The 27,931-nt window shown below is 43.8% G+C and overlaps 1 protein-coding gene across 1 annotated transcript in view; it reads left to right on the top strand.

Moving 5' to 3' along the window:
* The first annotated feature begins 1,746 nt into the window (after positions 1-1,746).
* The window catches only part of TRHDE (thyrotropin releasing hormone degrading enzyme), a 203,028-nt gene continuing 176,843 nt past the window's right edge, over positions 1,747-27,931 (top strand). The window contains exons 1-2 of the mRNA XM_082241082.1: positions 1,747-2,722; positions 10,203-10,476. Coding sequence (XP_082097208.1) covers positions 1,872-2,722; positions 10,203-10,476 — 1,125 coding nt within the window. The 5' untranslated portion in view covers positions 1,747-1,871. The remainder of the gene's footprint in view (positions 2,723-10,202; positions 10,477-27,931) is intronic.

Below are 27,931 nucleotides of genomic sequence, written 5' to 3' on the forward strand. Positions count from 1 at the left end.
ACATGACACCGGAGTCCTCAGGGCAACTTTTGATAATGCCCTCAGAGTAATGCCCTCAGATAATGCTTGGCAGGGGGTTGGACTCGATGGCCCTTGTGGTCTCTTCCAACTCTATGATTCTATAAGGCAAGTGTACTTCAGTTTCCTGCAAGGCATGCATCGCCCTCAACGTTTCCTCCTGCCATTCAGAAACAGCCAGCCATTCAATCCCCCTAAAGTATATCGAGCACAGACTATATACCCTGTACATGTTCAATATTTATGTGGAGAACAGATTCGTTTACATAGTATCCCGGCAAATCCTGCGGCGGCGAGGCGGATTTATAATCTGACACTTGCCAGATCGTAAGAGCAGGATCTGCCAAAAAAGAGAGGCTGTCTGTCATCATCAGCCTGGAAGCCTTCCATGGACTCGGGAGCCCGGCTGGAAGAAACACAACATCTTCGCTGGAAACGGCGAAGCTCCTCCCGACCCATTGCCCAGAAGAAGAGAGTGATGACTTGGGGAAGGAGCCGCAGATCTCCAGAGAGTGTCTCGTCCTGTTGCCCGAAGCGACTTCATTCACACTGCGCGCCGGGCGCGAGCGCCCCGAGGAAAGCTCTCTAACCTCTCGCTCTTTGTTCCTTCTCCTGGGATTTGCTCAGCTTGGCAAAACCCCTTTAAAGTGGTTCGTGCGGTTTGGTTAGTTAGACACACACACACACTCGCCCGCGCGCTCCCCCTTCCCCCCTCTCTCCCTCCCGACAGGAGCTCTGTCAGTTCTCTCTAGAGGGCTGTGGGTAGTTCCCAACCCACAGACCTCGAGCGAGCAGCCGAGCGCGGGACCGCCAGCTACAAAGCCACCGCCTCGCGCTCTTTCCTCCTCACTCGCCGAGAGGCGCGCACCACAGCAAGAGCCGCTCGCTCGCTCGCTCGCTGTCCGGGCTCGGGAGCCTCGCCAGGTCTTCCGAAGTGCGCAAAGCGGCGCCGAGGAGAGACTTGGTGCTGCCTGCAGGTGCTTGGGAACCGCTTGGAGACAAGGAGTTGGCGCCCGGCGTCGCCGGCGTCTTCCTTCTACAACAATCCTTCTCTTTCTCTCTCTCTCCGCTGCAGCTGCTGCTTCTGCTTCTCTTCCTCAGCGTCCTTCCCTCTGCGATAACCTGGGCGCGAACTGCTGAGGAGGGGAAAACCAAAACCAAAAAAGACCCGGCGAGGCGAGAGAGCGAAGCCAACCCGAGGACCCGGCAAGGCGAGGAGAGTTTGGGGCGGCGAGAGTGTGAGGGGAGAGCCGAAAGGACGCCAGGAGCCGGAGTCCCCGCCCGCTCTCCTCGCCTGCCCTCGTCCTCAGCCGCCCGCCGCGCACGGAAGGGAAGAGTTGCGCTCGCGGAGGGCGGCGATGGCAGCGAGGCGTCGCGGCGGCGCCCTGTTGAGCGGAGCGCACCGGGCGCCCTGAAGTGTGGAGCTCGGCGCTGCCCAATCCGCGCTCCGCGGGGGGTCCGGCGGCGGCGGCCCCTCCCCCCGCCCCCTTTTCCCGCCTTCCTCCCACATGGGGCGCCAGGAGGAGGCTTCCCTCGGCCGCCGGGGCGGCTCTTAGGGAGTGCGATGGGGCGCCTGGCAAAGTGACACCCGCAGCGGCTGCGGCAACAGCGAAGGAGAAGAAGAGAGAGAGCAGGCGGGGTGGGGAAAGAGAGAAAGAACAGGAGGGCAAGCAAGCAAGCAAGCCAGCAGTCGGGCCAGCTCCCCCCCCCCCTTCTTCCCGAGGTGCTTCTCAGTCCTTTCCCCCGCCTTGGCTGCTCTCCTGGGGAGCTTCGCCCATGCCTTCCCGGCCCCGGCGGGGGGCGGCGGCGGCGGCAGCCCCGGCGCAGGAGGAGCCGTCCCTGCGGCTCCTCTGATGTCCCTGGCCGAGAAGCGGGAGGCGAGCTTCTCCTTGACGCCCATGATGATCGAGGAGGACGCGGCGCTGAGGAACGGCAGCCGGGGGCTCTCGGGCCAGTGGGCGGACGCGGCGGCCGTGCGGCCGCGCACCACGGAGCGCCACATCACGGTGCACAAGCGCCTCGTGCTGGGCTTCGCCATCTCCATCCTGGCGCTGCTCGTGGTCACCATGATCGCCGTGCTGCTCAGCGTGCGCATCGAGGAGTGCAGCAGCAGCAGCAGCGGCGGCGGCGGGGACGCGGACGGCTCAGCAGGCAGGGCGAGCAACCGGAGCGTCCCGGCAGCGGCAGCCGCCTCGGCAGGAAGTGCCCGCCGCAACCATCCCAGCGCCGGGGAGCCCCCTGGCCGCGGAGGAGGGGAATCGGAGGCGCCTGGAGGGGAAGAGGCGGCGGAGGAGGAGGAGGAGTGGCAGAGGCGTCGGGAGCAGCCGCCCTGGACGCAGCTGCGCCTGCCCGGGCACTTGCGCCCCCTGCACTACAACCTGATGCTGAGCGCCTTCATGGAGAACTTCACCTTCAGCGGCGAGGTCAACGTGCAGGTCGAGTGCCTCAACGCCACGCGCTACATCGTGCTGCACGCGCACCGCATGCACGTCGAGGCGGCCCGCGTGGCCGAGGACCGGCTGGCCGGAGCCCTGCGCGTCTCCAGCTTCTTCCTCTACCCGCAGACGCAGGTCTTCGTGGTCGTCCTCAACCGGAGCCTGGAGGCGCACAGAAGTTACAACCTCAAGATCATCTACAGCGCGCCCATCGAGAACGAGCTGCTGGGCTTCTTCCGGAGCTCTTACGTGCTCTACGGCGAGAGAAGGTAGGCAGCCCGCTCCCACCCTTTGATCCCTGGTCCTACTACCACTACAGTATTTCCCTGCCTGTATTGACTCAGCGCACGAATCCATATGCCCCAGATACCATCCCCGATTTATTCCCTATAAAAATGGAAACCATAGGAGCCCTTTTCTCTCCTGGTATCCAGAACAGCTTTATTTTCAATCCGTAGTTTTCATTAAAGCCCCACTCCCTTTATTTAAGACAGTAGGTTTTTTATGACTGTCCCCAGGTAATGGATTTTCTGAGCATCTCAGAAAAGGATACTTTTGCAAAAGTTTTCCCCATCATAACTTAAATGCTATCCCCACATTCCATATTTAGGCTTGTTAGGTTCCTATATGTGCATCTAAAACTCATCCCACAGATGTGATATTTATTTACCCTCTGGCTTTTAAAGTACATATATATCTCTTAACTTCCTTGCCAGAAGAGAGGCAGATAGTGGTGGGAAGCTAGGACCCTGCAATCTGGAGGCAGGAAGAGCAAAATGTTGGATCTCCCTTATAGACTTACCGGACTCTTTATGTTATAGATCTTACAGCTGACACTTCTGCCCTTTAAGATGTTTTGATTCTGAGATACAAAGAGAGAAGGTCTCCTGGGATGTGGCCATCGCATAGAAAGGCCACCAGGGCTCTCCTTTTATTCTTCTGCACCTGCCTTTCCATGCTGGGGTCCCCATGCCACTGCCCCTGCTTTTGTGTCGCAGGAAGGCAATGTCAGAGCAGAGGAATTCATAGTCAGAGCAGAGGAATTCATCAGAGAGACTTGCCCTGGGAAGAACCACGAATAAAAAGCAGGCAGTCCTGCATAGTTAATTCTCCCATGGTGTGGGTGGCACTGGCTTTTATAAAGGCATGAAAGGCAGGATTTCTCATTTTGGATCACCTGATAAGCTGATTTGTCTAGGCACCGGGCAACATCTATGATATGGTACTGAGAAAACCTGAGGACCACTTGCAGCTGGCATTCAGGATTCTAGAAAATCAGTACTTGACTAGCTTTGCCACTTTCTCCTGCACTTCAGCGTAGTTTCCTCCCACCACATTTAACCCCCTTATTTCTCTCTCTCTTTCAAATAGACACTCTTCACTTTCTCTCATTTGTACAATCAACAAACAGAAAAACTGATAAAAATGGAAGAACAGTGCTTTTTTTAAAAAAAAACTAAACTAAAAAGAAGATAGATTTGGAGAACTTAAAGTTTTAAGTTACTAATGAGGGACTTCCCACAAAATAGGCTACTTGAACCATAGTGTATTGAAGATACATTTTGTGATGCGTGTAAGATTCTAAAAGCAGTTCACTGCAGCAACCTGACAACTTAGGTGCCAACTTTATGTTACTGTAAAGCCATGTTTAAGGAAGCCTTGGTGGACTGCACATGTAGCATTTGAAACCCGTGTTTGCAAGGTGGGGGCTGGGGTAGGGGCTGGGGGAGCAGCAGCAGAAGAAGATGGAAGCTTCAGCAGAAGAGTCGCTGGTGGGAGGTGGGTTAAGCAGTCGCTTCTCTGCCATGTGCAGATCCCACCCTCCCAAGAGAAGTCTGCAAGTGAGAAAGGGGAGTTGGGGCTTCCTTACTGGGGTTAAATGGGTGCTTTGCCCCTTAATCAACTAAGACGAAACCTAGAGTCTGCATTTTAAAGTCCCTTAAGTGTTTATCTGGCTCTACTTATATGAACTTACATATCAAAGAATACATGAATCAGCAACTTTTCATCATATGCTACAGTCAGAGGGACAGGCGTGTTTTAACTTTGAGCTCTCCAACAAAATAGTAATGTACACTAAGAGCCGAATGTAATCAAATATTGTAACATGGATCTGATTCACATTATTTGTAGAAATGTAAACAGAATGCATAGAACTGGCTTTCCTTTCATAAGAATGGGACTTAAAGAGACTTTTCACCTGTTTGCCTTCTGGCTGGGTTTTATTAACAGAGTTTGAGGCAACTCTGAGAGCTTTGTGCCTCTTCTGGTTGTGAGACACCGCATACACACAAGTCTGTGTAAGTGCAGGCTTAGGGTTTTTATTCATGCAGCAAATCAAACATGGAAAGCGAGGCTCTAGTTTAAAGGAAGCAAGGCTGGTTTCCTGCTAGCTTTGTTAGCAGAGATCTATACTGAATTTATTTTTAAACTGCTTGTCATTGAAAATCCAACCACAGAATCTTATTCTGTAAACCTCATCATTTCTTTGAGAGTCCCTGCTGAGCAAATGGTTTACTTAAGCAATTGGCACCCGGAAAGTAAGAAGAATGTCTTTCAGCTCAGTTATGCCAATAGCCTCATCTTTAAGCATGCTAATGTTTAGTCGTTTAGTCGTGTCCGACTCTCGTGACCCCATGGACCAGAGCACGCCAGGCACTCCTGTCTTCCACTGCCTCCCGCGGTTTGGTCAAACTCATGTTTGTAGCTTCGAGAACACTGTCCAACCATCTCATTCTCTGTCGTCCCCGTCTCCTTGTGCCCTCCATCTTTCCCAGTATCAGTGTCTTTTCCAGGGAGTCTTCTCTTCTCTTGAGGTGGCCAAAGTATTGGAGCCTCAGCTTCACCATCTGACCTTCCAGTGAGCACTCAGGGCTGATTTCCTTAAGAATGGATACGTTTGATCTTCTTGCAGTCCATGGGACTCTCAAGAGTCTCCTCCAGCACCATAATTCAAAAGCATCAATTCTTTGGCGATCAGCCTTCTTTATGGTCCAGCTCTCACTTCCATACATCACTACTGGCTAATGTTATTACATATATATTAAAAACTCAGTGTTATAATCATGGTCCATGTTAGGATTTTGTCCATTCCACCATAATGGCTGATATAAAATGTTTTCTTTGCAGTTAAGTTTCAGGAAAGGTGCTACTATGTTGAATCTTTTATTGCATGAAGATCAGAGTGGGGAAGATATCAACAGTCTTTCTCAGAAACTTTTCTAAGTGATTTATTTGTATAATAGTATATCGCCTCACCACTAAGATATAAAGCATTTACTTGTATTATTTTCAGATTGACAAAAAGATCTTGGTTAGCTGTGAAATACAACAAGAAGAAAAGAAATGTAGCAAAATTTTAATAGATCAGTATATTTAGTACATAAATTTTACAGCATAAAGTCTTTACATTGCAATTAAAACATAGTTCTACAGTGTCCAGAGATAAATTAACTAAAAGCATGACAACTCACATACAGTCCATTTTTTCAGTTGGATTAGAATTCCCTGCTGCATGGTTTTCCTTTCTGAAATGTGAAAACTTTTATAGAGCACCATAATTTAGAATTCTGTTCCACGAGTCCAGAAAGTATGGCAACTTGGTAGTACTTTGCCACAAGATGGTTTGAAGCTAACATTATTTAATAACTGCTATGGTGTTATAAGATAGTTGAAGAAATTAGTAATCAGAATGCTAAATTAACCCAGACAAAAGTTTACTTAAGTTGTTTGATAGTTTTATGCAGCAGACTTGAAACATATTGTAAAACTTTCATAGTTTTACAATGTAGCAGAATTGAAACATATTTTACTTGTTTTGTACATTTGAAGCAAACAATCTTATTCTCTGAGGCCTGACAATGCACTTTCATGGAAAGTTTTACTAACCTTTTCCTAAGTAGGGCAGAGCACTCACCTTAAGCAAAGCAGGAGCCCTTGATTTTATAGTCAAAAGTCATAAATCTCTCTATAAATGGCACCATAGAAATGCTAATTTTTGCCTCTCAGGTTATTTCACCTTTAGTGGAGAAATGAATTGCTTATTCATATATATACAGACACCCACCCACCCCTTGTGCTAGAACATAAGTTTTTTTGCTAGAGCACAACATTTCCTTCCACCTAACTGCTTGATTTCCTTTCCCCCCTCATATCCCCCAAGGTGTCAAAATAGACAAGTTGTTGAGAAAACATGTCTACATTTTAATAGAAGAGGTAGAATTACCGTAAGATAGTTGCAAATTACAGTCATCTGTACGCAAAGAAGCCAACCTGCAAGTCTTTTATAACTATAATTACACATTTAAGATTAAATCCTGTCATCAGTTTATGTGTGTGTAAGTTTTTATGTGTGAGCATCAGACTGCCATCCTGTATACACTTATCCAAGAGTAAGTCTTGTTGAAGTCAGTGGGATTTATTTCTGAGCAAGCATGCATAGGATTTCACTGCTTATGCAGGATTACAGCATGACAGTTAAAATTGATTTAATTGTACTTTTCTGATAAATGATTTTTTGATCGTCAGGACCTGTAGTATGTCTTCCAGAGCACATTACCTCATGTTGAAGTCACCATGTATTCAGAACCTCAATGTGCCCACTAGCTGTGATTTTTTTCTCTCCTTTACTTTCATGCAGTATTGGGACATTGTAGATGAGATCGTATTGCATTTTCATGAATGTAACAGATGTGACATAAACATTTGTTACTTGTCGGGAAGTTAATGCAAAGAAATCATTGGTCTCTGGCATGTGTGTTTTAGTATAATGCTTTGAGGACTGAAAATTGCATTTTGAGAACTTTCATAAAACTGAATTTATCACTAGCTAAACTTCGGTTCCAATCCTAAATAATTAAAGACAAAAAGCATGTCTTGTATCTTACTGTAGATTTAAAGTATGTCAAACATTTGCATTTTTGCCTGTTTGGGCATAAGCCCATTGATTCCATTGCCTTTTAGACTGCAAACAATGTGCAACAATGTTAGAATGTGTATTTTACCACCATATGTTGCTGAATTTATGAAAATTAATTGTGAAAGACAACTTAAACATTCAATTTTATACATGTCTACTCATAAGTAGATCCTATTGAAATCAGTGGGACTAACTGCTAAGTAAGGTTAGGATAACAGCGGTAGCAGTGCTAGCTTTTATCACAAGGGTTCTACCAATTATTTCTTAGTGAATGGACCCAAACTAGGTGGTTTAGATTCCCAGTGAGTGATGCTGAATGTTCACTTGAGATTGAGAGTCAACAAGTAACATACTGAAAAGTTGAATAAGGCCTTCAGAAATATAGTTCAAGAGGATAAGAAACCTTTAGGTAAAGGTTCACATTGCCTGTTTATTAATACATACCCCAAAAGTTCTGTTTTTGATACAGCAAAATACCGAGTAATCCAAGGGCTCACCCACACTTCCACTTGTCCCATGCCTAGAAAGCATGAGTCCAAGCTGCTTTCCGCTTGTCCCAAGGCTTGTTATGCACAGGTCTAAGCAGTTTTGCCATTGCCCCGCTGTTTTTCCATGGAAAACCTGTTCTTTAGTGCTAAATCAGAGCAAAGGTCAATCCAGAACAAACCCGATGGATGTTTGCTCCGATTTAGCAGTAGAGATCAGTTTTTCCTAGGGGGAAGTGACAGGGCAAGTGGAAGTGTGGAAAGCCTTTTCAGACGTTGAGAATAAAACTGGTTTTAACAGAGGCTTTTCACCTTGTGAAACTTGGTAGTTCAGATAGGAAATGCATTGCTTGAAAACTAACAATTAATAGTATAGTATCTTGTTAATTTAAGACAGCGATAGAATGTTGCATATGGAATAGTGCTTTCAATGCACTTCAATGCAAATTACAGTGTTCAAAAAAGTAAAGTAAGATAGATGCTTTTTGCCTGTCAGACATTCAGATTTAAGGATGAGGGACACTGAACTCAGACACAGTGTGTCTTTTATATCTAACTCATCCAGGAAGAAAAAGTAGAGAGTGACAGAGGACTAAAAGGTAATCTTGAGCAAGTCAGTATCCATAACCATATTTTAATCATGGTCAGAGTTCTGTGATACAGATAGCCATGTCCACGTTTTCCCGACTTTTGCATAGTAGGATAATACCTTCAGCGTTCACATAATGACACAGACAGCCCTGGGCTTGCACATTCCCTCTCACACATGAGACAATGGCATTGGCCACTTCCACTGTTGGTGCTGAATAAACCACAGTTCTCCATTACAGTTGTACCTTGGAAGTCGAACAGAATCTGTTCTGGAAGTCCATTCAACTTCCAAAACGTTCGGAAACCAAAGCACGGCTTCTGATTGGCTGCAGGAAGCTACGGAAGTTCGCAGACCAGAACACTCACTTCTGGGTTTGTGATGTTTGGGAGCCAAAACGTTTGAAAACTAAGCTGTTCGAAAACCAAGGTACGACTGTATATCTGAATTTGGGAATTGTGGTTTCTTCTGTTTCTGGTTAGTTAACGAACTAGGATCTGAAACGAGCACCTCATCTCGATTTGTATGAGGGAACCACATTTAGAATAAGCCACAATTTCCTGAGTTCAGACATAATTGGAAACTGCAGTTTATTCTAAAGTAGAAACATTTAAGGGGGAGGAGGGGGCACAAGCGTGAGGTTTGCTGCTGGTCATTTTCTAACGTTTAGCATTGTGTTTGAACTGGGTCAATAATTTTATATAACTGCCCTCATTTTTTTCTTAACGGAGATGTGTTTCATTCATGTTAGCAGTGTTAGGAAATTGTTACTGGTAGAGCCATGATTTGTCCCCTTCTGCAATTCAACTCTGCAATAGTAATGAATTAAAAAAATAACTTAGTGATTGCAGTTATTTATATCTCATCTTTCAGGATATAGATATTCCCAAGGTGCTTTTCTAAGAACAAAATACATTTAAAAAACCTCCACAGTAAACACTTACAAATCTCCAGGGTCCTTTCCAGGGCAGGTTGATGTCCCCGGGGGGTGGGGGGTGGGGTGGGGAGAGTTCAGCTGCAACAGGCTTTTACAACTCCTTCACCTGCCTTCTCTGACAACGAGACTGCAGTAGCAGATTACGTAAGAATTTGTATTTAAAATGCTAAAGCATTTCTCTCTCCTCCCCCTTCATGGAAATTTATTCTGAAATAAATTGGATCTGTATGCAATCATGTCAATCTGCTGCTGTTTAGATATTTGCTTTGGATACTTTCATTACTTGCAGTACCCAACTTTGCTGCTATATTGGGAAGGTGTTACTGAGATTTACAGGTATCGTCAACTTTTGGAAATAATGGCTCTCCAAAGCCTTCTTAAGCAAGAATACTTTCTATATGGCCCTAAGAAGCCAGTGTACCCTGTCAGCACTGAAGGCCCTAGAGATTTCCCTGAGGGTAATTAAATCACTGACGCAGCAGTATTTATTTGTTTTACTTTGTAGGGGTTAATACTGGCTGATGTTCTGTTGGTTTGAGGTTTAAATGTCAACATAAATAAATAAATACTATATGTAGTGCTTCAGTATTTATTTAATCCCAGCATCCTTTCTCAAGTGCTGCTCCTTGCAGACTGAAGCAAGCAGAAGAATTTAGCTGAAAATAAAAACTAACAGTTTTGGGGAATGCTTCATAGTGACTTTATTTTGTATATCACACTGCAATTTCCACCCCCCTTGTACATTTCACTATTTTACCAGCTATCTTTGCATTAAGATCTGAATAGAAATCAGTGTTTCTTTCATCTTTTTTGTCTTCAGGTTTCTTGCAGTTACACAGTTCTCTCCTACCCATGCCAGAAAAGCCTTTCCTTGCTTTGATGAGCCCATCTACAAGGCCACGTTCAAAATCAGCATCAAACATCAAGCAACCTATTTATCTTTGTCCAATATGCCTGTGGAAACTTCTGTTTTTGAAGAAGATGGATGGGTTACGGATCACTTTTCACAGACTCCGCTCATGTCCACATATTACCTAGCCTGGGCTGTTTGCAACTTTACATACCGTGAGACTACCACAAAGAATGGAGTTTTGGTAAGTATTTTATTTTATTTTTTTAATCGGCTTACATATATTTATTGAAAAACCTTCCTTTTTTGAGGGGGGAGGAAATGGAAATGACATGCCCCCCCCAATGCTTGCATATTCATTATCTATTACATTTAAAGTCCTTTCTGCCTCCTGGTGAATCTGTTATAGTACAAGCAGAAAGAGCCTAGGATCAGGCTATTAATATCTGCCTTCATTGCTGCTTCCATGTATGAACAAAGGTTATACAGATGTTTGTGAGAGGAATTTGTCTCTCTTAGAAGTGTTAAAGTGCATGGTTTTTTCTCCCTTCAGTTCATGGCAATGATTTTTTTTTTTTACAAGTAAACAATGCTTTTACATATATACGTTCAGCCATCTCTCGTTGTAGCTGCTTCACATACTATCAGTTAGTACAGTGATGGCCAAACTTGGCCCTCCAGCTGTTTTGGGACTACAACTCCCATCATCCCTAGCTAACAGGACCAGTGGTCAGGGATGATGGGAATTGTAGTCCCAAAACAGCTGGAGGGCTACGTTTGGCCATCACTGAGTTAGTGTATATATTTCAAGCGTAGCTACAGTGCAGCTGATTACTTGAGGGAATGCTATAAGTTTGAGTTTTCTTTTCTGTGTGCATTCTACATGTACATTGTGTGTGGATCCAGTCTCAGGGCTAATTGTGGCTCCATGTGGTATGTACACATGGTGAAAGAAAGGCATGACTTGCTGGTTTCTGTGTCCTGTGAAGTAGCACTTAGTTAACCAAATATCCTGTGGGTATAGTATAACACCAGTCTGTTTTCTGAGAATTCACATACACTAAGAGCATTGTGATGCTAGACCACCACTAAGCATGTAGGCAGCATACTGCAACTCATGTGTGTGTGATAGCATGAAGATGACAGTGAGCGGCATAGTAGCTGTTGCTTGTACTTCATTGACCGGCTCCATGTTGGCTAAACAAATCATTAGCTTAAAAGTAATTATTATCAGGAACAATAACTAGTATTTCTGTTGCAAAAGGAAGTTGCCATTGATTCTTTCTCAGGGCCAGTGGCGTAGCGTGGGTTGTCAGCGCCCGGGGCAAGGCAAGTAATTTGTGCCCCCTAACCCGTGGATTTGCGCCCCCTAACCCTAACCCCCAGATGTTGCGCCCAGTGCGGCCGGCCCCCCCCAGCACCCCCCACGCTACGCCACTGCTCAGGGCTGCAGTGAGCCAAGTCCTACAAAACAGTAGACCTATTGAAATTAATGAACCTAAGTTAGCTATGTCTATTTACATCAGTGGGTGTACTCTGAATAGGATCACTCTCAGGCTTTATTCAGTTACTACAGGAATAATTGTGGAACAACTTATATACATTCAGCCATCTCTCGTTGTAGCTGCTTCACATACTATCAGTTAGTACAGTGATGGCCAAACTTGGCCCTCCAGCTGTTTTGGGACTACAACTCCCATCATCCCTAGCTAACAGGACCAGTGGTCAGGGATGATGGGAATTGTAGTCCCAAAACAGCTGGAGGGCTACGTTTGGCCATCACTGAGTTAGTGTATATATTTCAAGCGTAGCTACAGTGCAGCTGATTACTTGAGGGAATGCTATAAGTTTGAGTTTTCTTTTCTGTGTGCATTCTACATGTACATTGTGTGTGGATCCAGTCTCAGGGCTAATTGTGGCTCCGTGTGGTATGTACACATGGTGAAAGAAAGGCATGACTTGCTGGTTTCTGTGTCCTGTGAAGTAGCACTTAGTTAACCAAATATCCTGTGGGTATAGTATAACACCAGTCTGTTTTCTGAGAATTCACATACACTAAGAGCATTGTGATGCTAGACCACCACTAAGCATGTAGGCAGCATACTGCAACTCATGTGTGTGTGATAGCATGAAGATGACAGTGAGCGGCATAGTAGCTGTTGCTTGTACTTCATTGACCGGCTCCATGTTGGCTAAACAAATCATTAGCTTAAAAGTAATTATTATCAGGAACAATAACTAGTATTTCTGTTGCAAAAGGAAGTTGCCATTGATTCTTTCTCAGGGCCAGTGGCGTAGCGTGGGTTGTCAGCGCCCGGGGCAAGGCAAGTAATTTGTGCCCCCTAACCCGTGGATTTGCGCCCCCTAACCCTAACCCCCAGATGTTGCGCCCAGTGCGGCCGGCCCCTCCCAGCACCCCCACGCTACGCCACTGCTCAGGGCTGCAGTGAGCCAAGTCCTACAAAACAGTAGACCTATTGAAATTAATGAACCTAAGTTAGCTATGTCTATTTACATCAGTGGGTGTACTCTGAATAGGATCACTCTCAGGCTTTATTCAGTTACTACAGGAATAATTGTGGAACAACTTCTGCTTGGTCATTTGGACTTACCTCCCTCCCTTCTCACTTGCTCTGGTTGGGGGGAAAACCCAGGACAGATTTAGCAGGCAAGTGGGGGGAGGAGAGGGGAGAGAGCCCCTTTTGCACAAGCAGAAGTTGCTTTGCTTACACAAAGAGGTAGAAGAAGAAGAGTTTGGATTTGATATCCCGCTTTATCACTACCCGAAGGAGTCTTAAAGTGGCTAACATTCCCCTTTCCCTTCCTTCCCCACAACAAACACTCTGTGAGGTGAGTGAGGCTGAGAGACTTCAGAGAAGTGTGACTGGCCCAAGGTCACGCAGCAGCTGCAGGTGGAGGAGCAGGGAAGCGAACCCAGTTCCCCAGATTACGAGTCTACCACTCTTAACCACTACACCACACTTAGTGCTACTTTGAATATAATCCTTATCTATAGGGCTATGCGTAGTTGGAATGTAAAATCTTGAAGGGGTTTCCAGCTGCGCTTTTGGATCATTAGGGGGTGACTTTGTAATGGTTTGCAGGTGTCACGCACAAGGTTCTGCAGAAGCATTTCTTTTTGGAGGCCGTACAGTATGCTTCTGAATGCCAGTTTCTAGGAACTGCAGAAGGAGAGAGTGCTATTATTCTCGAGTCCTGCTTGCCGGTATCCTACAGGCATCTGGTTGGCCACAAGTTGCTGGACTAGTCGGGCCATTGGTCTGATCTATCAGGCTGCTCTTACATTATTTGCAAAGACTTCTTGGAAGCACTGAATGGTTTATCCACAGACACCCTTCACTTGGTTCACCACATTGAAGGAAACGTTTGGTTGTCCTGGAATGTGGCTTAGGCTTATTGGCAGCGATCCAGGAGTTGCAATGTGTGTGAGAAGAAACAAAACTGTTTATGTCAGCTTGTTTTGTTTTACAAATCTCATGTGCAGAACTGTGTAATAAGCCAAACATTTCACCAGAAATTCTGGCAGTTCTCTCTCTCTCTCTCTCTCTCTATATATATATGGGAAGAGGGACTTTTCCTTTACAACAAGTTTAATACACATAACAAAGCATATTTGTGTTAGAATTGCTGATTGTGACTTGGGCCAAAGAGGTGGAAAGCATCTTCTGCATGCCTGTGAAAAATATCCAGTGTTTGTGTGATTATTATTATTATTTTTTAAAGTAATGAACTCTGGAGTGTTTTGTCCTTTGGTGTGGGTGTTCTATAAAAGCAGATAGTCAGGCTCTGAGGGTAGAGCTTTTCCTAAACATGTAGCACAACCCCTCCGTAGAACGTTATGGTGAAGGGCAGGTAATAAAGAATAAATGATAGTAGTAGTAAATGTGTGTAGTCAGTCTTCTGTTTGTTGGGCTGCATATCAAAACCAGCGTTAAGTGCTTTAGAATTTGCTTGGCTGCTAGTTTGAACATGTATTTTGTCTTCTCTCCCTGGAGAAATGCATTGCAACCTAAAGATTCTGCTACTTATGCCCCAGCTGTAGCTGAGGTCCATATCATAACCATCTTGGCACTTTACTAGTTCAATTTCAGCTGTATTGAGCGGCAAGTCAAGATAGTCCGAAAACAGCAATAACCAGCCATGCTATTTTTTAGGCAGTCTTCTGTGGCTACACTGAAAGGACTTGGTGGCCTCACTGAATTAACCTCTACCTTCAAAAGATCTTTTTCTTAATTGTAGTACATCGTACTTGTAATGGCTAAGAAGTACTTAAGTGATTTGGTCAGGGGAAAGCAAAGCATTTCTGCTGTAGCAGTCAAGGGCTCTTGTTGCTTGTTATAGCAAAGGTTCTCTTTTTACCTGCGTCGAAATAAGAGCTGATGACTTGCACTTGAATAGGTCTCAAATTCCATGAAGTAGAGAGCAGTGATGCACAAGCACATTAATTTGTGAGAGCATTGTAAAAAATATTGTGGATTAACAAAGCTCATCATTAACCGTCTAGAAGTTTTATATAAAACAAAAATGCCAGGTACAACCATTCTGTATGCTGCCAGAGTATTGAAATATTGCAGTTTCCACTACAGGTGCACGTAACATATTATATAGGATGAATTAAAGGATGTGTGGAAGGAGAGCTGCAATTTACTGCCCCACCATTTAAGGGTATGCAGTGTTGTGGGCTGCACTCACTTCTAGGTGACAAAGTTGCACATATTTCCATAGGCCAGAAGATCAGGCTGTTGGATTTGCAAGTGGGTAGTACAGTTATACCTCGGCCTACTGACGCTTCAGGTTGTGTTTTTTCGGATTATGGACCTGCCGAAACCTGGAAGTACTGGAACGGGTTACTTCTGGGTTTCGGCGGTCACGCATGTGCAGAAGCACTAAATTGCGCTTTAAGCATGCACAGAAGCGCCGAATCGCAACCTGCACATGTGCAGACACAGCGCTGCGGGTTGTGAACATGCCTCCTGCATGGATCACGTTCGCAACCCGAGTGTCCACTGTACTCTTCTTATGCTAGATGGTATGGGTGCTATTGCAAGTTAGAGCCAGTGTTTAGTATTTGGCTGCCATACAGAACTTAACTATATAAGTTCAATAAATAATAACTATAGAAGAGTAGTCCAGAACAAATTTGCCCTCTGCAGTTAGGCTAAGGATTTAAAGACATTTAAGTCATGGACTCAAACCTGTTTGACATTCAATATGCCAGAACACATCTTTAACATATATTTTGTTTTGATTGAAGTGTGCTACGAAGTGAGAGAAGAAATGGTTAAGGTGCTCTGTCTCCTAAACAGCTAGCCAATTAAAAGAGTAGTAATAGTTGCTGTCATAATGTTATAAATAATAATAGTAATAATAATAATAATAATAATAATAATAATAATAATAATAATAATATAGCACAGAACATCCTAGAAAGCTCAAGGAAATGACCTGGCATCTTGAAGGGAAAGCCATGCTTTCTTCTTTCTTTTGCACCTTCCTTAATGCCCCACCACTAGCTAATCTAGTTATGGGACAAAACTCTTGTACTCCAATATGATGGTTAATCTGAACATGATTCCAGGCTGGTCAGCTGAGCACAGCCAAGAGAAAACTTCGTCGCTTTGGCATGCTTACTCTACACAGCATGCCACTTCAACTAAGTGGTTCTTTCAAGCTTCATCGGAAAGGAGAAAATTACAAGATACTGTAGAGAGAGAAAGGGGGAAATAAATCCCTAGTGCCATTTGGTATTGCTGTTAGTCAGTTTACATGCATCAAGCTTGCACACAGACTGGCACAGTATGTGTACAGCAGCCAAGGGGCATCCTTTCGGAGGCATGCGGAAGAAAAACTCTTCAGCTCTGTTCTCTCCCTTGCTATATCTGTTTTGTAGGGCAATTGCATGCCAGTGTTAGGGTGATGGTGCTGCACTTGACTCTTAGGATGCTGTTATAGGGGAGGGGCTCATTTCACAGAAATTTCTTAGAGGGGTAGTTTTGTACTTTGCTTCATGACTTTCTTTCTAGGGGGGCTAGAGTCCTAACTTTTTTTTTAAAGCAACACTCAGAATTTGTGGCTCTTGCCCAGGAGAGTGTTTTGCTGACGAACTCTGTGGGTTCTTTAAAGGATCTTTGGTAGTCAATATATGAGGGGAAAGACGTTATTATTTCAACAGAATAGGACAAACTCATTAAATGGTAACAAAAACAAAACAGTAAACCTCCTTAAACCTTCTTACACAGTAATACAAAGCCCTCTGCCACCAAGGAATAACCCCAAAGTAACAATTCCCCTCCACCAGATCTTCACACACATACACCACCAGATCCAACCTTGGGAAGCCTCAACAGTGTTTGGTCCATCATCCATCTTCCTCCTGACCACATTGCCCTTCACTATTTGTACCTGCCTCAACCAGGTGGGGCTGGATATCTGCACGGCTGCCACCTTTGGCAATTAGGACTCCTAATCTGGCGAATCAAGCCCCTTTGTTCCATGGAACCCATGGGTCCCATATTGATGAACCCTGTTAGGTCTTCCCACCTCACACTTACAGACCCTTTGGCAGCACATCTTTCTCCAGCCTTGGTAACTGCTGTGGCCTCAGCACAGGGAGAAAGATTGACTCAAAGTTTTCCAGTCCAACCTTTTTGAAACCAGTGATGTTTTTGATTATACATGCGATGCCATTTTTTTTTTGCATTGAAATAAAAATCCCAAATAGAAAGTAAATTTTTATTATCCATAGTAGTTGAATAATGCAAAGACTTTTGACTACAATACTCTGTGCTAAGATAATTTAAAATACTGAAATATCAGTCCAGTCTAGGAGTGACCACTAGTCCTAGTTTGCTTCGAATACTTAAATTTTAGAGGAATAATTGGAACTGAACAGCTAATTTAACCTCTTTTCTATTCCTGGAGAATTTGTAAGCAGTTCACAATTTTTCCCAGTTCATTTGTTATTTAGATTTACTCAACAATTATTCTGCATTTGGGGGCTGATTGCAGATATTCTACACTTGAGCTCTGCGTTGTGTAATACTGAGTGCTCTGATAAATCATGCATTCACATAGTGCAGGAATTTGGCTTCTGTAGTTATTTTCATCAGTAAAAATGTACTTGCTATATGATTTTTCTAGGAGGCAAACACAAAAGGGATGGACAGTGGCGTAGTAAATTAATCTGAAATGCGAATGAATATTCATAGCGATTCAAGCAGGTCTACGTGTTGCAGCAGATAAGTGGGCACTTACTATTCTGGGTGGGGTATTTCAGTGGAGGTAGCTCACAGTTCATGGCTGCCTTTGTAAATACATAAAGAATTCTAGACACTGGTTACTGTCATTCTGGTACTTCGGTAAGCTCTGAAGTCATTAAAAAATCACAAACTTCCTTTGCACTTTGATACAAAGCCAGCTTTCTAATAGCCACCCTTACTTATCCATGTTTTGCTGCAGTGTACAATTTTTGTCTATGTTCTAGGTCACCTAAAATCCCCTAAGGAGTAGAACTGTTGCTCAGTAGAAATTGCTGACTAGATGTACTAAATAGTTTTACTTTTAATGCATGCAGTTATTTCAGTAGAACCCAACATTATGAACAACTGGATCACGGGTGTGTGTGGAATCTTCCACAAAACCAATGGGTAGTTGTGGATAAAAGTGTTGGGCTTTGGCCAGGGAAACTTGGGATCAGATGACCACTCAGCTATAGAGCTCAGTGGAGTCCTTTGGGCAAGTTGCTCTCATTCACCATCATCTATCTCATTGGGTCATGATAAGGATAAAACTGGATAACCCCACACAACCTGCCTGGAAAAGCAGGATACAGATATGATAAACAAATGAAGAGTCTTGTATTAGTGTGCGTGCATGGTATAAATAGGTAGGGGGAAATGTGGAGAAGTCCCTTTCTGCAGTTTTATGCACATGGAAAGCGATAGTGTGATATGCTCGGCATTGTTGTTTTTCACATTATTTTTAGAGCTTTCTTTATTCAAGCAGATCTGGAAGCATCCTTCCCATATTCATGCCTCCCACAACTATGTCAGGTAGCTGTAACATCCATTTTTACAAAGTGTTACTGATACTGAAAGAATAGTTTAGAAATATCCACAGTTGAAGTTCTGCACAGAAAGCATCCTTTTTTAATTTGGAAGTATTTCTGTTGAACTTTGGAGAGGCTTAGAAAGCAGTGGGATGTATTGCAGCTTTTTAAACCTCCCCAAGGCTTAGCATGAGACCTGAAAATAGTTCCTACCATTATCCAGGCTTGGAATAATAGCATGAGCTCTCATAGGAGGGAAAAATGTGTCAAGCTGCCAGGCATAGACCCTTGCCTTTTTATTCTCATGGAGCTTGAGTTGGTAAGGTAAACACAGGCACCAATGTGTTTGGGTACCTGTGGGTAATTCAGCTGAGATGTCTAAGAGTTGTTAGGGCAAAATGACTGGCAGGGGAATGTTCAGGTACTTCCTTCCCACCTTGTTCCTTTCTAATGTGAGTCTCCTTCAACTGAGGACTTTTTGTAAAGAAGGACTGTCAGGAATTTGCTACGTGCAGCTGTAGAGTAGCATGTAGTTGACCTTAAGCTGTTGCTCTTGGGTGGATGCAGGCAGCACTGTGGTGTAAACCACTGAGCCTGGGCTTGCCAATCGGAAGGCCGGCGCTTCGAATCCCTGTGATGTGGTGAGCTCCCGTTGCTCGGTCCCTGCTCCTGCCAACCTAGCAGTTCGAAAGCACGTCAAAGTGCAAGTAGATAAATAGGTACCACTCCAGTGGGAAGGTAAACAGTGTTTCCGTGCACTGCTCTGATTTCGCCAGAAGAGGCTTAGTCATGCTGGCCACATGACCTGGAAAAGCTGTCTGCAGACAAATGTTGGCTCCCTTGGCCAGTAAAGCGAGATGAGCACCGCAACCCCAGAGTCATTCGTGGCTGGACTTAACTGTCGGGTCCTTTTTCTTTACCTTTTAAGGCAGTGATATAAACTCAGTTATCTAATATAACTGATAAATGGCACCTTAAACACAGGTTGCGGTCACCACAATGGAATGTCTAGGTGCCTCTTTTTGTTTGTTATTTTACAGTGGAATATCATCATCATCAACATCATTTTCATTCCTGTTCTGCTTTATATTAAAAAAACAAATCTCAAAGCAGTTTACAACACATTAACACATCCAATAAAACAATCCAAAATAAAACAAATTCAGGCTTCACGGAAAATATTTCAGACCCTACTCTAAGGGACATTTTGCTTTCCCCAAACACCAACCTGGCATTCACAGATCTCCACATGGTCGCAATTGGATCGGTGCCAGTCGCAAAACGCGCCTTGTACCTGCCTAATTTCTAACACTGGATGTAGGGACTTTGCACGTGGTTGCAAATTCCAAAAGAAATGTTGCTATGTCTTTCAACTTTTTGGTTTTAACTGTTAATCGAGTACTTCAGTCTCTTCTTGGAAATGCCATCCTCAAAGCATCAGCAGAGCATATACCCCTTGTCAGTTAAATTTCTTAGTTCAGAAAGATGAACTTTGAGAAGAGACCATTATAGAATGTATGCATGCCCTCTTCCCTTTTATATGACTACCCAGTCTCTATATGAAATGTGCCATTAAGGAGGGAGCCCGTATGTAGTGTAATCCACAAATAATGCAAGTGGAATGAAATATTAAGGAGAAACCCTGTCACTGCTCTGGCTAGAGTGTCAATAACTAGCTGCTTGGCAGTGGCTTCCACAAACATAATTCAGTATCTGAGGCAACATGTCATCCTGCTATTAATTTTTCAGTAATGTAAAACTGAAGTTAGTTAAAATTTATATTACAAGTAAGCAATAAGTGGGCTCCGCCTTAAGTCTTCGCTGTTCACAGCTGGACTATTTAAATTCCTAAAAATACATTCTCTGTCAGTGAGTCATTGCTTCAATAATAATAAATAAATAATGCTGAAATGTTTTCATGGGTGAGTCAATGCATTGCAGTAGAGAAACTCAGTAGGACATCGACAATATAGGTTTTCTTTTTAAATCCTTCCCTGAAAACACCTACACAGTTTAAGCTGAACATTGTGTGTATATGTATATAATAAGCATAATATGAAAGGGTGCATAATTGTATAGATAATATAAAATGAATTGTATTAATCTGACTCGGGGAAGTATTCTGGATCTGTATGATGCTAGGCATTGTGCTTTGCCAAGCATGATTTTGAAATGCCCTAGGACAGAAGCTTACATGTGCTGGACCTATTAAGCTAAGTGATGCTTGCAAAGCGATTGTATCCAAAGCTACAGCTTTTGTTGTCTTTGGAACTGTACTAGGGCCAGATCTCCTAGCAGAGAGTTGTGGAACTTTCAGCCCAAGACCTAATCTTTGCCCACTATGGGGTCAGATTTGCCCCACAAGGCCATTATCTTAAGACCTGACAGTCAGGGCTTCAAAATGCAGCTTCACTATGACTTTAGGTGATTTGAAAGGTGGGCTGCCCTTTCAAGGATGGAATTTAGAGCAGAGGAGGGGAGGAGGAGTGCTTAAATTCTTTGTCGCCAACCATTTGTCTGCTTCAAATTACTCCCAATATGCTTTCACCCCATGGGATTCCAGATGTGGATTTACCATTGTATTTGGGGAAAAGCAGCCGGGTGGATGATGAGGACCTGGAGTAGATAAAGGAAAGTTTCAACAGCCTCTTCTACTGCTGCTTATTTCTTCAAGATGTAACCATTTTTAGCATACGTCTCTGCAAAAAGTGGCAGCCTTCTTTATACTACATTGCATGCAATATGTCGTTTGCCCCTTAAGCTGGTTGAGGCTGCCAGCAGAGCGGTAGGGATTTTTAAAAGTTACATTTCAGAATGATGAAAAGTGTCTTGTTGTAATGGTTTTTTATTTTATTTACTCACCCCTTGTCTTTGGATGGAACCAGTACAAGTTTGAGTAAGCAAAAAACAATGTATCTTAGTACATTGAGTACTTAAAAAATAATAATAAGGTGCGTGTGTATTAACAACAAACAATATCAGACTTGCAAACAAATTCACAGAATAGTCTAAAACCCATGAATTGCAAACATACAGCCTATTGTTATTCATCTCCGTTTGAATTTGCAAGCTGAATGCACTAGGAAAATACTGTACATACATAGTGCTTACTCTTTCGGGGGGAAAACTCCTCAGTCAGCATTTGTGGTACACACAGTATTTAAATGCATACATATATTACCATAAATTCTCTGCTGCTCTTGAATAGAATGGCATTTAATGAAAAGAGGTGCCACATTTAAATCCTTCACCTCTGCAAGCAGTTGTAAGCATGGAAAGTGACAAATGCACAGAGAAGAACTGGATTTTTCAATCTGCCTTAAGTAAAGACTACTTCATACACTATTAGGGCTGGTCCTACCATTAGACAAAGTGATGCTGGGGGTTGGAGAGTGGTAGTAAGGGGGCTGGAGGACAGAGCTGTGCGTGCCACTCTCCTGCAAGCTTCCCTCCTGCCCTCAGATGTGGCAGATATTGTTCTGTTGCCAGCCCGGCTATCTTCTGTCTGTGAAATTGGGAGAGGGTTCCTTTGCCTCAGGCAACAAAATGCCTTGGACCAACCCTGCACATTATCTTAATCATGAGATAATCATTTCATCACATGGTAAAACTGGATGTTTGGATGCTATCCCTCATGGTCATAGAAATTGTTGAGTTGGAAGGGACCCTGAGGATCAAGAATATGCAGCTGTCCTTTACGGGCATTGAAATGTCAGCTTTGGCATAACATAATCATAATCATAATTTATTTGTACCCTGCCCAAGTGGCTGGGTTTCCCCAGACACTCTGGGCTGCCAACAGAGATTAAAAATACAGTGGTGCCTCGCAAGACGAAAAGATTCCGTCTGTGATTCTCTTCGTCTAGCGGTTTTTTCGTCTTGTGAAGCAAGCCCATTGAAGGATTAGCGGATTAGCGCTATTAGCGGCTTTTAGCGGCTTTTAGCGGCTTATCTGCTGATCGGATCAGCTGATAAGCGGCTTAGCGGCTTAGAAAAAGGGGGGAAGGGGAAAAAAACAGCAGGAACTCGCAAGACATTGTCGTCTTGCGAAGCAAGCCCATAGGAAATTCGTTTTGCGAAGCACCTCCAAAACGGAAAACTCTTTCGTCTAGCGAGTTTTCCATCTTGCGAGGCATTCGTCTTGCGGGGCACCACTGTACATTAAAACATCAGTAATTAAAAACTTCCCTTAACAGGGCTGTCTTCAAATGTCTTCTAAACCTCAGGTAGTTGTTTTTCTCTTTGACATCTGGTGGGTGGGCGTTACACAGGGCGGGTGCCACTACCAAGAAGGCCCTCTGCCTTGTTCCCTGTAACTTGGCTTCTCACAGTGAGGAAACCACCAGAAGGCCCTTAGCGCTGGATCTCAGTGTCTGGGCAGAACGATGGGGGTGGAGACGCTCCATACTCTAACCAACTGCGGTATTATTAGGCAGTGATTTAAGAATGGGTTATGGAGGTGAGAAACACTTTCAGATATTAGTTGCCCCTGAAACAGAATGCATGGGATCTCTCAAAGAATTGCTTTCCTACCCCCATCCCTGGTTTTTTTTAATCAGATGAAGCAAAGGTAAATTTATATATTGGCTGAATTTTGTTGACATGGTTATGTGAGCATTCCTATCCTGTGTCTGGATCATAATACAGCACTTCCTAGCTCAACTTACTTCTCAGCATGTTTTTCAGGATGTTTTGAATAATTAGCAGGATATGTGGTGAGAGTATTCACAAGTCTGGTTTGATAATGCAGGGAGGGGGGAATCCATTCATGTTGGCTTTACAGAAGAGAATGCTGAGGTAAAAAATGTTGTGTACACCATTACTACAGGTGTAGTGTGGAGTGGAGGGTAAGTCCACTCTGAGAGAAATCCTCAAAGGCATGAATAATACCCAGCCTCTCCCTGCCTTTGTTGATATGTTGTCCAGGTCCGTAGCAAAGTCTTGCAGTCTTGGTACTTCGAGCGAGGACAAAAACATTGCGGGTCTCCCATCCTGGGTATGGAGAAAGATAGTGACAATTACAGCGTTAGTTCTGGGAGCTAAAAGCTACAGTGACCAGACAACCTAGAAAGTTAAGGAGGCATAGTCAGCAGCAGAAGAGACTGCCAGAAGCTCTCATAGAAAGAAAAGTGCCTTACTAATGAACACCCACGCCTGACTCATGGGGGTAGTCTATTGAGGAAATGGGAAAGCCCAGTCACAACTGCTTCCTAGTTGTATGCTAGACACTGGGAGTTGTCAACAGGGGATAGATAGATAGAGACATAGATAGATAAAATTTTATTTGTACCCCGCCCTCCCTGGCCGGAGCCGGGCTCAGGGCGGCTAACATCATAAAACTAACACAGTATACAAAAAATTCCTTCCGGTAGCACCTTAGAGACCAACTAAGTTTATTGGTATGAGCTTTCGTGTGCGTGCACACTACTTCGACTACGGCAGACCCACACAGCTACCTACCTGTAGCAGTATACAAAGAACATAAGAACATAAGAACATAAAACAGGAAATCAATTAATTAAAATACATCTTAAAATTAGTTCAGAGCAAATTAAAATCTGGACAGATGGCAGTCCACGGGTAAAATTGAGAGTGGATTGGGAGTAATGTGCCATCGATGACACCCATTCCATCTGAATAAAAGCAGGATAATCAGGTGCTTGCAAGATGATTTGGAGATGGTAATGGGCTGGATAAATTGAAACTGAATCTGAACAAGATGTGTTGCATCTTGAGCCTGAGAAGTAGATAGAATGGCAGTTCTGTATGGGGTTGCGCTCCCCAGGAAGGAACAGGTGTGTAGCTTTGATCCCTCTATGTTGCTTGAGGCATTGGCGGTTTTGGTTGCTTGGAGTGCCTATTTCCATCTTTAGCTGGTTAGCTAGCCTGTCCTGTATAGGGCTAAGTTGGCCACAGTGATCCAAGCTCTATTAACTGCAGATTTAACTATTGCAGTATGCTCTGCATGGGGCTGCACTTGAAGACAGTTTGGAAGATGCATCTACTTGCAGCTCTGAGGAAGGTTTCTGCCTATCTGGGTGGGTATGGAGCTGGACTCCTTGTGCATGTCCACACAAGCTCGGGAGCGTGCCAGTTCCATCCAGAGATAAATTCCGGATGAAAAACCCAGTCTGGGCTTTCCAGTAATAGGTGGTGAAATTTTAACGAGGTTGTTCTGGCCACAAAATATTTGTTTTCAAAAGAAATGCATGCCTTTTTTTGTTGACAGACACAAAGCAGGTACCAACATGACGCTTGCGTTTTGATATATCTCTTCCATCAGACAATGTAGCTTCTGAGGAAATTGATTTCTTTTTTCCTATTAGAGATCTGCTGGCTGTATGCAATCAAGTTCTTTAGCTGGAAAGGAATATAAAATAGTTTGTGAATCTACCTTTGCCTGGGCCTTCACAGAGAATCAGAATTGCAATGGATCATCTGATCCTATCCCCTGCCTTTAGACAGGAACTTTTTGGGAATGTATCAGAATATCCCCTATAAGTCAATGAATGTAATAAATAATGAAAATAATTATTTTGAAAATCTCAACAGAAGATCTTCTGAGGAAGATTACATATGCTTTAGTTACAAAGTTTTAAAGCACTTTGTTAGCTTGCTTTTGACTTCTTTTCACCCACCCATCTTGCTAGTTCCTATATATATATATATATATATGCAGGTTTTGGTGTCTTCGGGTGTCTTCCCGTGGAAATTAGCCCTCCCCACAAAAACCGACACCAGAACCAGAGGCACACAGAACGCCGTCACCAATCAACCACACCAGACCCAAACCCAGACCCTCTCCACAGACATATTACAGACTCCATCCAGTATCCAAACTATAGTGGCACCTCCGGATGCTGCACCCCCCTGCAATCCCTACACAGATCTGGCTGGCACAAGGCACAAAACCACAGCTCGCCCCTATACACGAAGCCAAGCCAGAGCACAACTAAATGCAGCACAGCCATCTTCTCAGAAAAACTCTTCACAAGCTCAAGAGGTCAAGACACGAAAGCTTTAGCAACTAATCTACACTTAATGACCCACCCAGTGGTATTCATAATATCACTCATGAAATCACCCAAGATATCCCTCAAGTAATTAAGGAACAAAAGAAGAAAAGGCACACTAATCTAGGAACTTCCTCTCTGCCCAGAACGTTGGAGGCTATACACCACACCCCTCAACAGTATTTATAGGAACTCAAACACCAGATTCTGCTCTGTTCCAGTAACAAGAAGCCGAAAGCACCAGCCTGAAGATGACGAGTGAGACCTCGTCGAAACGTCGCACAGACACCCCGACTCTTACACGGGAAGACACCCGAAGACACCAAAACCTGCATTCCTGTACCCGTGAAAATCTACGAAAGCATATATATATATATATATATATATATATATATATATATATATATCTAAACCTGACAAATGTGGACCATGTGATACTTTTGCTCCACAGTTTGATGCCTCCTCTAGCTCTTATAATCTTCTATTCCACTACCTGACACCAGTGATTTATTTCCTAAAGGTGTGAATCCTGCTTTACTTTATCAGTTTGACCTTTGCTACTGATATTATGAGCAAGCTTCATATCCATTATCTTAAAGTGTTTCTGTATGATTAAAAACACTTTCTGTAAAGGGAATGTGAAAGCTAAGTGTAATCTTTGGGCAGAATCTCACCCTAAGAACACAGGAAGGTGAGCACATTCCCGCAGTAGTATGAACATCTGTCAATCAAGCCAGTGTTTTCCTGGGCACCTACCACAGCTGCATCATTTCAGCAGAATGAAAATGGAACTGCTCAGGCGATACTCTGCTCATTGGCATCTGTTTGAGTGACAGATACAGTATTTACGAGACAGGAGAGTGATGTGTGCTTTTATTTATTTATAGAACAGCCTCTCCTAAAGGGTTGAGTATGTTTTAAAACTGTACTTTTTGGAAAGGATAAAGAAATTAGCTGTAGTTTTGTTTACTCCTGTGCTGTGGCAGGAGAGCCAGCGGCTGCCAAGTTTCTAGTTTCATGCATGCAACGCGTACTCTTCAATTACCTTCATTCATTTGTGGCTCTGATACAGCCCGTTTTAAGCCTGATCTCTTAGCAAACAGGAACCCAGAAGAAAAGCTGTCAAGAAGGAACAGAGTAACTGAGGATGAGCTGACACATTCACACGAAGTGATGGCCTTCATGTGACAGGTGATAGCCCAAACCCTAAGAAGCTGATCACCTACCAGCTTTGCTCCTGTTGAGGAGGCAATCAGATTCTAATGGAACTTGATATAGATTACTGATTATTATTGCTGATCAGGATTGGGAGCTTTCTTGCTAAATCAGAAGCACATGGCTGGAAGCAGAGCTCAGGAGTGATCGACTGACTCTTACGGAGTGCAGCTGCACATTTCAGAAGGGTACTTACATCAAGAGAACAACGCAGATATTGCATTCTGCAAGTCAAGGTCTGTCACCCCTGCTTTCGTACAACTTTATGCCTTCCAGATGTTTTGGATGAGAGCTCCAATTATCCCAAGCTGCATGGCCAATGGTCAGGGATCATTAGATTTTTGAACTCAGCAACTTCTGGAGAGCAACATCTGTTTTTGACCAATAGTCAGATATGAAATTTTGTGGCCCAGAGAGATGGCTAATAGCTGACCTGATGCTGCAGTACCTCAAACAAACATAAAATTTATGCATACTAATTTTATTCATGTATACTCAAAAATGAGGTCTGCTATGTTCCGTTGGGCTTATTCTGTAGTGTGCATAGGATTACAACATTTTCAATTGATAATTGCAGTTATTACATTAATAGCATAATGCAGGAATGGGGAACTTCTGGCCCTCCAGATATTGGTGGACTGCAATTCTCATCATCCCTAAGCTGGTTCTGCTGGCTGGGGCTGATGGGAGTTGGGGTCCAATGATATCTGGAGGACCACAGTTTCTTCACACCTGGCATAATAGCATGAACTTGCCTAAAGGACTGTTTTATGCAAGATAGCCTAACACACAAAGTAATTGATCATAAAGGGTGTTGGCTGTAATGGTTATTTTGACCTTGGGAGTCTGTGGGGACCTCCTTGATAGTACAGGAGCATTCTCAGTGCAGTTTTTTGTTGGATGACATTATTATTATTATTATTATTATTATTATTATTATTATTATTAATTTGCTGCTTTATGCAAAAATTTGCTTCTAAACAGTCTACAAAGCATAAAAACCAATTTTATAAGCACCCATAGTTAAAACACACAGTAAAACAGAGAAAGTAAAATGGGAGTCTCAGGTCGAGAGATCAGGAGAAGGCCGCTCCCCTTCCCTGGGGGGTGGGGTTGCAGGCAGACCATGTGCTCTCCCCATGTACAGCGGGGTGTGTGGTGATGCCCCCCGCGTCACAAGAAGTCCCAGCTGCGTCCCAGCCCCCGGCTGACCAATCCGGCTGGCCGAGGGGCGTGGCTTGCGCCATTTAAATGGCCGTGCGGCTGGGGGTCTCTACCTTCTTGCCTCTTCCTTCCTTGGTGTTCATCTTTCCGATTGGGGAAACAATGTCTGGTTGGCCGATATAATTGAGGGCATTAGGTGTTGGTTGCAGGTGTGAGGGTGTTGCTGACGAGCTGTTTGG

The sequence above is a fragment of the Podarcis vaucheri genome, assembly GCF_965113315.1.
Source record: "Podarcis vaucheri genome assembly, chromosome: 10".
Taxonomy (NCBI): Eukaryota; Metazoa; Chordata; class Lepidosauria; order Squamata; family Lacertidae; genus Podarcis; species Podarcis vaucheri.